At 39.4% G+C, this 14,635-nt stretch overlaps 1 protein-coding gene across 2 annotated transcripts; it reads right to left on the reverse strand.

The window, feature by feature from the left end:
• bcap29 (B cell receptor associated protein 29) lies at positions 1-11,487 on the reverse strand. Of its 2 annotated transcripts, none has more exons than XM_084064105.1 (8): positions 11,406-11,487; positions 7,138-7,241; positions 6,657-6,757; positions 5,561-5,708; positions 4,957-5,092; positions 3,638-3,740; positions 3,304-3,404; positions 1-1,126 (listed from the first exon to the last, which is right to left on the reverse strand). In XM_084064105.1, exons 2-8 carry the CDS (start codon positions 7,227-7,229, stop codon positions 1,091-1,093), a joined length of 717 nt encoding a protein of 238 aa, XP_083920231.1. In that variant the 5' UTR covers positions 7,230-7,241; positions 11,406-11,487; the 3' UTR covers positions 1-1,090. The 2 variants fall into 2 exon arrangements, with proteins under 2 accessions (XP_083920231.1, XP_083920230.1); XM_084064104.1 differs by having other exon boundaries at positions 7,138-7,244.
• Between the last annotated feature and the right edge of the window lie 3,148 nt (positions 11,488-14,635).

The raw sequence follows: 14,635 nt of genomic DNA on the forward strand, positions 1-14,635 counted from the left end.
TCAGTATTGAAATATAACTTTATTACACACAAGCAGGTAATATAAAAGGCACTCGAATCTGTGGTTTAAACCTACAATATGTCACACTTGTAAACTTATAACCATACAACTCAATGAAGCAAGACAAGGAACAATGGTAAGTTATCAAGTAGCAAAGAACACTGAACTCTCCAGTGATCACAATATTTCTCTCACAATGACAAGTATCAGGAACAAAGTATATTGACAATTGTATGCCTTCAATTCAGTACAGCATATCCTGTACTATCTTCCATAGATTACCACTTGACTAGATGACTACACAGAAACCCAGTTTCCTGAAGTGGAGCATCATTCTGAGTTACACATTTTAAATATCTATAACTTTCTTTGCAAATCCTAAATTCTTATTGGGATTGAGACATTTGACAATTAAGAAAATATAAACAAATATACACACAATATCTGGAATGAACATCTGGAATGGACAGACTAATGTATGAAGTAGTATGAAAGTCAATGTGTGAATATATGACTTAAATAACCCTGCTCCAGCAACTAACTGAAACACGCTCATGTGAAGTACAGAAAAAACACTTTGAGTTTACATAGATAAAATCAAGCTGACCGCAACATGCATTCTTATGAAACTATTGCAGAGTACATTCATAGCCGCTCACCACAATGTTCGAGTACCAGAGTACCCGTGTTCTGACATTTCTGAACCATGCAACTGTCCAGAAATTAGCAACAATACAAACAGCAGTGCAACACACGTCCTGGTCAATATTATCTACACTGGAAGTGCTTTATGATTAGACCTGGGCACGTTATTGATTGAAACCTCCTCTTGATTGCTTTGAGCAAGCAAATCCATTTAAAATGGCAATTCCATCTAGGCCAGTCCTGTTCACATAACATGGTTCCATATGTCAAAGCTGTCACCGATGGCTGATGAAATGATGTACATTTTAAGCAGAAAGTCATGTTTCGTGTGACATGCACTGTGGCACAATGTGCTAATATTAAGGTGCAGTTGTGTGGTGTGGTGGTACTGGCATCCAGGCTGTGTTGCTAGAATAAACTCTCAACCCAGAGAACGTCACAGTAGTTAGTCTTCCTTTTTATCTCCACCATCCTGAAGATTCTGGGCAAAAACAATGAAGTGTTCATGAGATATTATAATAACATGTAGGACAGGTAAGCCTCCATAAACTTTACTTGTTTATTTACGGGACAGTGCACGTTAATGAACATTCAATACATGTACAAGAAGTGAATCAATTGAACATGATGTCATGTAAACATGCCAGATTTAGTTAGAAGCTAATTTCCATCCATAACTGTACTGATGTATTACGAATTGTACTATTCTGACCTAAGATGACGAGTCAATGTTGTCAGTTAGAATATGAAGAAGGGAAACCGATTTGCCTGGTTGAGTCGTCATTATTAGGAAATGTGCCCATATAATTGCATGTGTCTGCTCGCTCATACATAAGTTACAAATCAGTATCAGTTAACATGAGTCTAACATGGAAGGCTGGATAAAGTAACAGAACAGAATAAGGGTAACCATAGGATAGGAATGTGGTTCTCAACCTTTTCAGAGCTCTGGACCACTAGCATAATATTTCAGTTAAATAATTACTGTTAATTAAGGGCTTGGTAAAATGTGTTAGTATCGTGCAACAACTTATATTAAGCCCTTAACAGTCATTTTTTAAGAACATATGTCCATGGACCATTGGTTGAGAAACAGTGTTATAAAGGGGTATGAGTATTTGAGTTCGTATAACTACAATATAATAACTATAATCGTGTTATAAGGAGATTATAATGCATTATAGACATGAGATGCACAGCAAGTGTTACCGTCCCGGGTTCATAATCAGTTGAAAACCCCTGGGTTAGAGCAGTGGTTCCCAAACTTTTTATCTCAAAACCCAGAAGAGAAATCCGATGTCACCCTGGGACCCAAACTAGTGAAAATAGCCGATCTACAACATGTTTTTATTATTATTATGGAATTATTTTCAAAAACGTTTTGCATTTGTTTCTAACTTTGATTTAGATTTTTGGGGATTAAAATATCTTGAAATAATAATAATAAAAAACAAAATGTTAGAAACAAAAAATAAAAGGGTAATTACTTGCGACCTGCGACCCATAAACATTGGTCCGCGACCCACATATGGGCTCTGACCCACTGTTTGGGAAACAGTGGTTTAGAGCATTGGTGGGCACCCTTTTCGGGCACACGCCCGTCAAGATCACCCGGTAAGGTTGACCCAGGATTGAGTACCGTAATTTCCAGACTATAAGCCGCTACTTTTTGTCTCCGCCAGGCCGAAGGCATGGCGAGAGAGTATGTTTTACCCTCCGTCCGTCCGTGTGTGTGTCCGTCCGTGCTTGTGTCCGTCCGTCCGTCCGTCCGTCCTGTCCGTGTGTTACCAGCTAATCTCTGGCACCGTTGGCCCGGTCGCTGCGAAACTGTGCACACACACTCCCTGGATGCCAATTCAGAACCTCTGCCTCAAAATTTTCACATGGGCCTTTTATAGCGCCACCAGGAGGCCGATTTGTGCAAAACCCATTTTTTCCCATTACTCCTACAGTTTTTAACCAAACCTCATGCAAATCGGTACACAGTATCTCTATAGTCATGTGATCAACCCTGATCTGTCCGATTTTCCATATTCCATCCTCATTGGTTAAGGTTGCCATCCAAAGTTTGCAGGATTGGTCCGTTTTGAACAAACTGCCTCAAATCATGAACGCAGCTTGCCATTTCCATAAAATTGCACACACACATTCCCACTAGGCCGAGGAAGAAATGCCACCCTTTTTCACATTGCCCTGTTATAGCGCCACCAGCAGGTCTAATTTAGCAAAACACATTTTTGGAACAAAATGCCTCAAATCATGAATGCAGTGTCTGATTGCCGTGAACGACCTAAGAATAAATGGCACCCTTTTCACATTGGCCTATTATAGCGCCACCAGGAGGCCACAATAACGTACCTGACCTGGCGGAGACCTGTGCTCCGAGGAGCACTTTTTCTAGTTTCCTATGCTTTGAACCCTGCAGCCTATTCAACGGTGTGGCTAATGTATGGATTTTTACAGCTAACGGCCACTAGGGGACCTTCTAAATCTATGGATTTTACACCTGCGGCTTATTGTCCAGTGCGGCTTGTATATGTACACATTTGTTTTTTTTCCTAAATTTGGCTGGTGTGGCTTATATTCAGGTGCACTTTATAGTCCGGAAATTACGGTATACCTCGTCTTGAGTTGTGGTAAGTGAGAAAATCTTATCACCTGGAGCTCCTGGTGTTCTTTCAGCAGTCTATCATACTCCTTAGTCAGACCGTCTGTCTGACTCTTCATTGCTCCCACCTCTGACTGGGACGTCTTCAGGGCTTGAGAGGGAACACATTCAAACCAGAATTACCGTATTATTATTTATAGGCTCCAGTGGATTGATTAATTTACTTTTTTTTTTACGTTTGACACAGAAGCACCACATCTCTTTGCCGAATATAGCTGATCTACAAGCTCACAATCATTGTCAGCTGGTAGAGCTGAATGTTCACCTATAATGACAGCAGAGTAAGCAAATGACTGGCTTGTGTATGAAGACATGTCAACTAACCATCCCCTGCTGTTATCAGCTCTCCTTTCAGGTTCTTCACCTCCTTTCTTAACAGTTCCATCCCCTCTGCTGTGACCTTGTCACCTTTCCCATCCATCAGAGTCTGAAATACACAAGGATGACAAATCATACAGTATACCATCCACCAAGTATATGGGCTCCTTTCTACAACATGGTCCAAATTTGTGAAATGCTAATAATAATAGATCTCGAAGCACTTTACAAAACATACAGTATAGTAAGTCTTGCTGGGAAAAGTTAAAGAGTTTTGAGATGAAAATAAGTAAAAGAAAAAAACCCATGTAAGTTAAAAAAGAAATAAAGTTATGAAAAAAGATAACTAAAATTTAGGGAGTCAAGGCAAATAGATCTTTTACAAATATGTAGAATTGTTCGGATACCAGTATCGGATATGCCTCCGATCCGGTCTAAAATGCAGGTATCTGAGAGCTATGCAAGTCTATGCACTGATTTGATCACATTCATTTATCACGTGACAAAACCGTTCCTTTTTTATTACTATTTAAAAAATATAAAATTGTGAATATAAAATCGTGAAAATAGCCGATCTACAAGCTCACAACGCATCGCGACACCTTGTGAGCTTGTAGATCTATTTTCACTACTTTTGTACGACACTTGTATGATGAAATAGGACATTACTTAATAAAAATAAATAAAAAGTTGAACTGTGGAAAGCCACCGTTTCTGCCCGACAGCAACGAATAGCAATATCACATCCGTTCAGGGTTAGTATTATACAGCTGAAAAAACTATAAAAACAAAATCAATACTAATAAATACATATCGTTGCTGTCCGGCAGAAACCAGCTAACTCCATTTTTACGCTTTTGTATTTCTTTCCATAAATCAGTGCTATTGAACACCCTTTACGTCTGTGTGTTGATAAAAAAAAATATTGAACCAATGAAAAGTATTAAAAAGCGCTTCTGACAAAACCAGCTAACTCCATTGGATCCTCAAACTTTCAGCAAAACCAGCTAACTCATCCAAAGGGGGGTGGAGTTAGCTGGTTTAGTTGACTCCAGGCTCCACCCCCTTTTGACCTCCAACCTCATTGTGAGCTTGGAGGTCCATTCAGCTTCTTATCAATGATGAACAAAACCTCCTAACTCCACTTTTTTTGTTTTTGTCATTTCCTGAGAAATGAACATTTTGTAGTTAGCTGGTTCCTGCCGGACAGGATATACAATATGTTATATTGAAGATCAATGCATCAATCTGGTACTGCACCATCACCATTAATAATGCCCCATTGCCCCAAACATCTTTATGATCATATCCTGCCATCAAACTACCTTTTTTAGCAGCTCATTGTCCTCTATGTATTTCTTGGCAGTCTGGTTGGCGCTGTCCGCCTGCATCTGAAGAGCGGCGGTTGTACCAGACGCTGTTGCCAGTTGGTTAATCAGAGTGACCACTCGTCTCATTACCCTGCAGGAAAGGAGGGGATGTGATCATAAAACAAAACACCTTTTTTTAATTTATCTGCTCCCTTGTGCCAGTGCACTTTGTAGATTAATGAAAATTCATTTAGTTCATATGCTGTTTCAGAAATTCATTTTATTTAAAGTATATTCATTTAAATACAGTTTTGTTTCATTGTAATAAAAAAACATGCTATGTTATGATTTTTTATAATAACTGTAATTCAATATCCATACTAAATATTGGGTAAGTAAGGGCTCACTCTGATTGCTTAGAATTGGGTTTCAGTCCTGAAATGAAAGAAATATCAGTCTAACCCTAGATTCTACATACAGAAAAACCTTGATGTTTGCACCGGTGACGTCAAATAAGCTTGTGCCATACACAGTTCACTTATATGGAGGTAATGTAGGACAACCATCAATCTATGTATCAATGTATCTGTCGCCAACTTGATGATGGTATAACACTTACAGCCAGAGGAAGAGGGAGAAGCCAGAGATGTATAGGTTCCTCTGTGCTCTGAAGAGCTTCATGTGGAGGTGGTCAAACATGTTGGGGTGCAGCTTGGCATCCTTGCCATGTTCTGCAGCCGAATATTTCCGTACCTCACGCACGGCATCTGAAGGGAAGAACAAAGTAGTAAGAAAGTCACAACCAACTCCTTTTTCTTCCTACAGTACAGTGTTTTACAACATATCCTTTGTGCTGTCACTGTGTGCATCCATGCAAATCAGCACAAAGCCTATTTCCATGACTGCTTTTATCATAATTATGTAGAAAATACAATGCATAGTATTTGCGCACATTCAAATGTTTAAAGCAGGTGCTGGACCAATAGAAGACAGCAGTGAAAACATGAAAGAAGGTCCACACATTATTGCACACCAACGTTATTTAATACCCGTACCCATTGGACCCGTTATTAGGGATGGGTCAGAATAATCGCGATTTAATCGTTCTTGAGGATAAATAAACATTTATATTTTTGGACAGGCTACTGCTGCCATCCAAAGGCTTCCCTTTTTAGCACGTTGACCCACCTGCCCGCACCTGTGATCATTTCTAGCGAAGCTTAGCCGAACCCTCGGGTCAACCTGCGGGTTATAGATCAACCCACGCATTACTACCGCGCATTATGCAATTTATTTGCACAGCCACAAGTGACATTTGGAGCTGTCTGAAGTCTGAAGGGCATTAGCTCGAAACATCACTTATGAATGTGCCAATAAATTTAGCTACAGTGTGCAAACCTAGTATAATTTCTATCATAAGTAGGACAGTCCTGTGATGTTGAGTGATCAGACTGACTAGTCCACATCCATATGGTTCAACGTTCAAATGTGGCTTTTCACATCTAGATTTGAGGGGATCATTAACCACAGAGATATTTGTTCTGTTATGAAATTAGTCAATGTCTTGCTTTGATCCCAGGGTGAGGTTGAAGCCTCATTCTCAGGCATGAAACTAATTTGCGATCCAAATGGCTTGAGGTTGTTCTCTAGCAGTTCTTGTTCATGTTTAATCTGATCCAACATACAGTGCAGCAGAATGCTGATGTTAAACTTACCGAGGAAGAGGACAACGAGGATTATGATCATGGTGAGAAACACCCTGTTCCAGAACCTAGCGACGCTGTTCCAAATACTTAGTTGGAATATACTCTGCCATCTTCAATGGGGCAGCAGCAGCAACAAAGGATAAACAGACAGACCTCATGAATTCTGCATTCTAAACCACATTTATTAACAGAGAAAGAAAAATAAATGATGTAATTTGCATTATTGCTCACATTTCAGGGAACAAAGAACAAACAACAACAAGAACAAACAACCCCCCACACACACCCCCACCTTCTGGCTGAACAAACAACAACCCCCACCACACCCACCCACCCACCCACCCCCCCACACACACACACACACACACACACACACACACACACACACACACACACACACACACACACACACACACACACACACACACACACACACACACACACACACACACACACACACACACACACACACACACACACACAAGCCTACCTTCTGGCTGAGATGAATGGCAGACAGAGGATGAGGAGAATGGCGATTTCCACATAAAGGAAGAGGGCAACAGCAGTCCATTGTAATGTCATCTCCAATGACACCTTCTGGAGAAAACCATACATTACAGATGTTACTCAAACTAAAACAAACAACTGTCTAGGTTAATTTTAGAGCTGAATAGAGCAACAAGCTGAGCCCAAAGCGAGCTCAATTGCCAGTGGATATCACCGATATAGTCTACTCAACAATATAGCCTCTGTTGCCTCAAATATTTTGACTTAAGCTTCTTAGTCACTCTGTGCAAAGTTCATTTATTAAAGGCCCAATCAGTGATACGAACATAAAATGGGTAGCCCCACGCACAAAATATCAATGGTTTTATATCTCTATGTGATCGACTCAGCTCTAACATTAGACAACAGATCAACTATGTATTTTAACTGTATTTGCTATATTTTGAAGCTGTAATATATTTATTTACATTGGAGTAATGGTTTGTTAACACTGGAGTAAAACAGATCAATATTGAAGCGTTTGGGGGAGCGGGGGTTCTCCATTGATGTAATGTAATTTTGTTGTATTTTTTTTTATATTCATCATGCTTCGTTTATTGACAATCTGTATATATATATATATAATAAAGTATATATAAACACATCTATCTATCCATTGATTTATGATGGTAAACAAAGTCCCACGTGGTATATTTTCCGTTTACATATCAAACTCTTTCATAAAAGTATATATATATATATATTATATCGCTATTTGAATATAACCCTATTTATGAATTAAAAACATAACTACCACTTGAACCCCATAATGGTTAAACGGAGTCCCTCATGGATATATACTAGTGTATTTTCTGTTTTCTGTAATTGTGGGGAAAGCTTTTGCTGAAAATAGCTAATCGACAAGCTTGCAGCACAACATGTTGTGAGCTTGTCGATCTAGCTATTTCGTGCAAAAGCTTTCCCCACAATAAGGATGCTGGGGTTTAAGTGGTTAAAGCCCCAACCTGTATTATGGTATTATTTTATTTTTCATATATCATATCAACGTGGAGTAGTACATAAGGTTAAGTATATATAAGAGTTGTTTAGTGTTAGTCGATGTTGAAGTGCTAGAGCATTAAAACATGTCTGCCTGGAGGTATTCAAGTAAAACTACTTTATTCCTTTATTTAAGTACTTTTTTTCCCTTGAGGATGGTTTACTTGAGTCTGTTTTAGCTGTCAACTTTCACTGTTATTCGGCTAAAATTTTATCGAAAATGTTGTTATGTTTAAAACATGTATTGCTTTCCAAGCAAAAACAAAAACATAGCACAAAATAAATAAAATTGCACAAGCTCTTATGTAGTAGCCCGGTCAACAGTGCTAGCAAAAACATAATGTCAGCACTCAGCAGATGAAGCAATGATCGTCATCATCATCATCACCACCACCACCATAATGATGCCACCTTCACTTTTAAAATTTTCATTCCAATTTATCAGTACTAGGCCTGTCACAATTATCACATAATTATTTTTTGCAATCATTTCGATGTTGAAAATGTTTTAGATTTTTCAGACATTTTCTAAAATAGTGGAAATAGCAGACCTACAAGCTCAAAACGCGCGTCCCATCGGCTATTTACAAAGCCAAACAGAAATGTCATTTTTATTCATAAAGCTTCAATGTTCAACGACATGAAACAATTAAATCGTTAATAGCAATCGTCAAGCACAATTTCATAATCGTGACCAGATCTATGAACAAGAACCTGGATGTGTAACTGCTGTCTTTCACTGCATGGTGTTATTATTGCTGTATCACTTTTATTGTGTGACGTGGAAAGGACTTTCCCCTTGAGGACAATAAAGTCTAAAGTCTAAAACCTATACTTGTTATAGTTGACCACTAGTTAGCGTCAAGGCTTATTTGTATTATAGCCTAACTTGTAATACCTTACTTAAATGTTATTGTTGTAAATGCTATTATTACTTTCATGTTGTTCACTGCACACAGCCTGCATGTCTGAGCTTGTGACGAATAAAACCTCTTGAATGTTGGGCTTGTAAAATCAGCTAGCCACACTGCCTTACTACAAAGTATAAAGGCTGAAGTATTTACTTCTAAATGATACATTTAAGTCAGGGGTCTTCAACAGGGGGTCCGGGACCCCTAGGGGGTACTCAGAGTTACTAAAGGGGGGGTGTCACCAAATCTTTGAGTTTTTACATGAACTAATTGATCCCTTGCATGATGTTGCATCCCTATTCTGAGGGAAACTTTAGCCAAAAATAGCAGATCTAGAAGCTCACATGCAAAGCGTTGTGAGCTTGTAGATCGGCTATTTTCGGCAAAGAGGTTTGGTGTTAACCTGGCTCCGCGAGTCAGGTTAGTTTAGTGTAGACTGTAGAGCAGGGGTCTTCAACAGGGGGTCCGGAACCCCTAGGCCCTAGGGGTTCCGCCAGATCTTTGTGTGATATGATTATCATGTTTTTACATTAACCACTTGAACCCTAGCATCCCTTTTCTGATGAGAACTTAGGCCAAAAATAGCAGATCTACAAGCGAGGCGTTGTGAGCTTGTAGATCGGCTGTTTTTGGCGAAGAGTTATAGGTGTGTAGAGGGAAAAAAGCAGCAAAAGTTTATCTGAAACACAATTTTATATAATATAGAGGGGGTCCCTGCTTCATCTCTCTCTCAGCTAGGGGGTCCTTGGCCTGAAAACGTTGAAGACCCCTGCTGTAGAGGGAAAAAACACCAGAATAGACTAAGTACAGAGTGAAAGGTCAAGTTTTCTAAGTATTGAGGGTTTAGATGGTTAAATGTCTGAAAATACACTTTAACATGAATCCAACATACACTGATGAAATCTATAAAACAAAGTTTAATCTGCAACACAGTTTCATACAATATGTACTGGGGGGTCCCTGCTTCATCTCTGTCTCAGCTAAGGGGTCCTTGACCTGAAAAACGTTGAAGACCCCTGATTTAAGTCATGAATCATGTATACTTTTCTAGATAAATAGGCTCTATGCACAGCGGTGTTCACTCTCCATTCCGACATCTCACCACTCCGACTAGTGGCTTCCGCGTGCGGTTAGGGTTAGGGTTAGGTATAGGGTTCGTCAACGTCGGAAAGGCGACATGTCGGAAAGGAGAAATGCACCCATGCACAGCAGCCATATTATCACTTCCTTCACAGGTGTTACCAATGATACTAATGAAGGCTCTGTTCCATTTAGTGTAGCACAGTAGTTCTCAGATTTTTCAATTTCCACAACCCCGTAACTCTGAGAGTGTACAAATGGAACCAATGGACCCGCAAGGGGCCATTTGGAACCCCCTGAAGGAACCATGAGGGTCCCTGGACCCACATTTTTGTTTCCAGTGAGCCAACATGCAACAATAGGCTCTATGCACAGCAGCCATATTAACACTTCCTTCACAGGTGTTACCAATGATACTAATGAAGGCTCTGTTCCATTTAGTCTAGCACAATGGTTTCCAGTGGGCCAACATGCACAATATCAGCACCCTGACTCTGTTTGACCCGAATGGAACAGAGCCTTCATTAGTATCATTGGTAACACCTGTGAAGGAAGTGATAATATGGCTGCTGTGCATAGAGCCTATTACTATTAGACTACTCAACGTTACTGTGACATGGCCATCACAGTAAACGTGACACCATGAAGCCCCAGCATGATTACATTACTAGAATACAACATTATAACAATGTGAATACTGTCAGTTCACAATCTTCAAACACTGCAGTTAAAACGAGGGTGTGTGTGCCATTCAACGCTAGCCCCATGTTAAAGCTAGCCTAGCATCAGCGGTGGAAAGTAACTATAAGTACATCTACTCAAGTACAATGTTGAGGTATTTGTACTTTAATTGATCTCAGATCGAAATATTACACTTTTACTCCACTACAACAATTATTAATTTACTAGTTACTTTGAAGATTTTGATCTTTTACTTTTGGTACATTTTCATACCAATACTTTTGTACTATAAATTCTGAACGCCAGACTTTTACTTGTAACGGAGTATTTCTACACTGCGGTATTGATACTTTAACTTAAGTAAAAAACATCTGTACTCCTTCCACCACTGGCTAAACAGCTCCCATACTTTAAATGAAGCTGTCCAAATATGATCACAAAGACAGACGAAAGCGCTACTTTACGGTGAGTAAATGTTAATAATATATATATATGTAAATGTTAATAATGTATAATAATAACTAATATGTGTAAATGTTACCTTCAGTAAAGAAGCTTTAAAGAACTGGACCGCAGCGAGTTGCGTGATAGTGATATGCAACTGCTTCGAGTTGAGCTGAAAAACTTTGACACTTCCTATTTCCGGCAGTATTGCCAGATTTTGCGAGAGAAATAAGCAACTAGTTCTATGAAAACAAGCCCACAAGTAACCTGACCTGCTCGCGTCACCAGACTTTCCAACTCAGAGGAAAAGCCCCGAGCACTTTAAACATAGCATCGGCTATTTTCAACAACAACAAAAATTAAATTTGGAATATTTTTTGATTTTGAAACATTTTAACAACACAATGTTGTATAGGCTCCCTCCCTGGCACAAAATGTTTTCAGATGGGGGTCCCTGACATGAAAATGTTTGAGTCACTGGTTTCAAAAAACAAAACAAAAAAAACATTGGAAACAAGCCCAAATAAGCAACTGTACTAATCAACAAGCCCAAATAAGAAACTACACTTTAGAAAAGCCCAAATAAGCAACTACACTTTAGAAACAAGCCCAAAAAAAACGCAACCCGCAACTGTACAGAAAAACAAGTCCAAAGTCGCTTATAATAAGCGGAAATGGCAACACCGATTTCCGCCCTAGACCAGTACTTCTTCTTGCTTCTTGGCTGGCAAATCAAATCATTGGCTGGTCTCTACTGCCACCTCGTGTTGGTCACAGCAGGGGTTCCCACCACAGTAATATATTGGGCACAGACTTCTTGGTCAAAATGAAATACTCCAGTAAAGTAAAAAATACCTAAAAAGTGTACAGAACTTGAGTACTGTACTGTACAATTAGACCATTGTCTATCCAAAACTAGATATTCAACTTGATGTTCACAGATGGAACAAGATACAGAGAGAGAGGGGGGAAACCTTTGGAAAATGTATTTGTTTCCTTGTCACGCAACCTCACACGCTTCACACTTGCAACATGGACATTCTGTAATCTGTACAGCATGATTTACACAGAGTTCTCTCTCTTGACAAACTGGTTATTTGACTTGAGTTCATTCAACCTCCACCATCAGTTTGATTCTCTTCCTCATAAGTTCACGATTTCTTCACCTCAACTGTGATGTATTTATCAGTGCCCGTTTACTTCTCTTTTCCACCAGCTATTAAACACCAGTTTATTTTATTACATTTCATTTTATTGAATGGAGGTACAGGACAACAGTTGTAGAAAAACAGCATGTACAGTACTCGTTCATAAATAAATAAGTATATACATGAATCTATTCCATGTTCCCTGGTTATAAGTTATTTAGCTGTTCCTGTCGTATTTTTCACACTTACTGCGGGCTGTAATGACACACAGGGATCAATAAAGAGTAGCTATAATTTATGCACAATAAATGACAATGCGGAAATTTGAGGAAAGTATTGCAACAGCATGACTTCATCAACCTACAATGAGAGCATTATAGGTTGACTAGATACCCAAACTAGATATTCAACTTCATTTCCACAGATGGAACAAGACGGCGGTGGGTTCCAATTTCCTTTAGGCAAAACTCCAACAGACTTATTTACTGTTGCCAGTTTCCTTCTCTTATCCACCTGTGTGTGTGTGTGTGTGTGTGTGTGTGTGTGTGTGTGTGTGTGTGTGTGTGTGTGTGTGTGTGTGTGTGTGTGTGTGTGTGTGTGTGTGTGTGTGTGTGTGTGTGTGTGTGTGTGTGTGAGAATCATTTGTCCTAGATTTTCCAGCAAGACCCAATTTTGCAGCCTCATTCTTGTGTTTCGATAGCAGGTGAGTCTGTAGATTAGAGGTGTTGCCTCCAGATGCTTGCACCTTACCCAGACACAGTTTACAGATAACCTCATTGACATTCTCAGGTTCCCTATCAGCATTGGGTTTAAAACCAAAATATCGCCCACTAGGCCGAGGAAGAAATGCCACCCTTTTCACATTGGCCTGTTATAGCGCTACCAGCAGGTCTAATTAGCAAAACATTTTTTTGGAACAAAATGCCTCAAATCATGCATGCAGTGTCCGATTGCCATGAAAGGCCTAAGAAGAAACGCCACCCTTTTCACATTGGCCTATTATAGCGCCACCAGGAGGCCACAATAACGTTCGTGACCTGGCGTAGACCTGTGCTCCGAGGAGCACTTTTTCTAGTTACATAATGGGCTCATGATGTTATTACATTATGCAGGCAAGGGACAGTAATATATTGGGCACAGACTTCTTGGTCAAAATGAAATACTCCAGTAAAGTAAAAAAATACCTAAAAAGTGTACTTAGGTACAGAACTTGAGTACTGTACTGTACAATTAGACCATTGTCTATCCAAAACTAGATATTCAACTTGATGTTCACAGATGGAACAAGATACAGAGAGAGAGGGGGGAAACCTTTGGAAAATGTATTTGTTTCCTTGTCACACAACCTCACACCAGTGGTGGAAAGTAACTAAGCACATTTACTTAAGTACTGTACTTAAGTACAATTTTGAGGTATTTGTACTTTACTTGAGTATTTCCAATTTCCAATACTTTTACTTCTACTCCACTACATCTCAGGCAGTGGTGGAAAAAAAGTACTCAAATTCTTTACTTAAGTAAAAGCACCAATACTGCAATATAAAAATACTCTGTTACAAGTAAAAGTCCAGAATTAAAAATGTACTTGAGTAAAAGTACAAAAGTATTGGCATCAAAATGTACTTAAAGTACCAAAAGTAAAAGTACTAAATATTTGAAAATAGCCGATCTACAAGCTCACAACGCGTCGCCATAACCAAAGTGGTTAATGTATGTTTCATTATATCATAATTTATATCTGAAAAGTAACTAGTAACTCAAGTTTTCAAGTAAATGTAATGGAGTAAAAGTACAATATTTGACACTGTACGATATTTGACCCGATTTGTCTGTCGGGGAACTTTTTTGGTGATCGCCGACAAAACCACCGATCTCAGTCACGATCGGGCGTTCCTCGGCGAGGTGCTGCTCGAGCAGTGTGTAAGGCAGGGGTCTTCAACGTTTTCAGGCCAAGGACCCCCTAGCTGAGAGAGAGCTGAAGCAGGGACCCCCTCCATATCGCATAAAATTGTGTTTCAACGTTTTTTGTTTACTCGGTCTGCTCTTTTTTCCCTCTACACCAAACACCTCTCTGCCAAAAATAGCCGATCTACAAGCTCACAACGCCTCGCAGCGCGAGGCATTGTGAGCTTGTAGATCTGCTATTTTTGGCTAAAGTTCTCCCCAGAAAAGGGATGCT

Source organism: Gymnoscopelus microlampas, assembly GCF_963454915.1.
Source record: "Gymnoscopelus microlampas genome assembly, chromosome: 8".
NCBI lineage: Eukaryota > Metazoa > Chordata > Actinopteri > Myctophiformes > Myctophidae > Gymnoscopelus > Gymnoscopelus microlampas.

Excerpts from the sequence above, each read along its gene's own strand:
- bcap29 (XM_084064105.1), bottom strand. The coding sequence starts at position 7,229 with ATGACATTACAATGGACTGCTGTTGCCCTCTTCCTTTATGTGGAAATC. Across the intron at positions 5,093-5,560 it reads TTCTCCCTCTTCCTCTGGCT|GGTAATGAGACGAGTGGTCA; the intron begins GTAAGTGTTATA and ends CCTTTCCTGCAG. Across the intron at positions 1,127-3,303 it reads AAGAACACCAGGAGCTCCAG|AATCTTCAGGATGGTGGAGA; the intron begins GTGATAAGATTT and ends GTTTTTGCCCAG.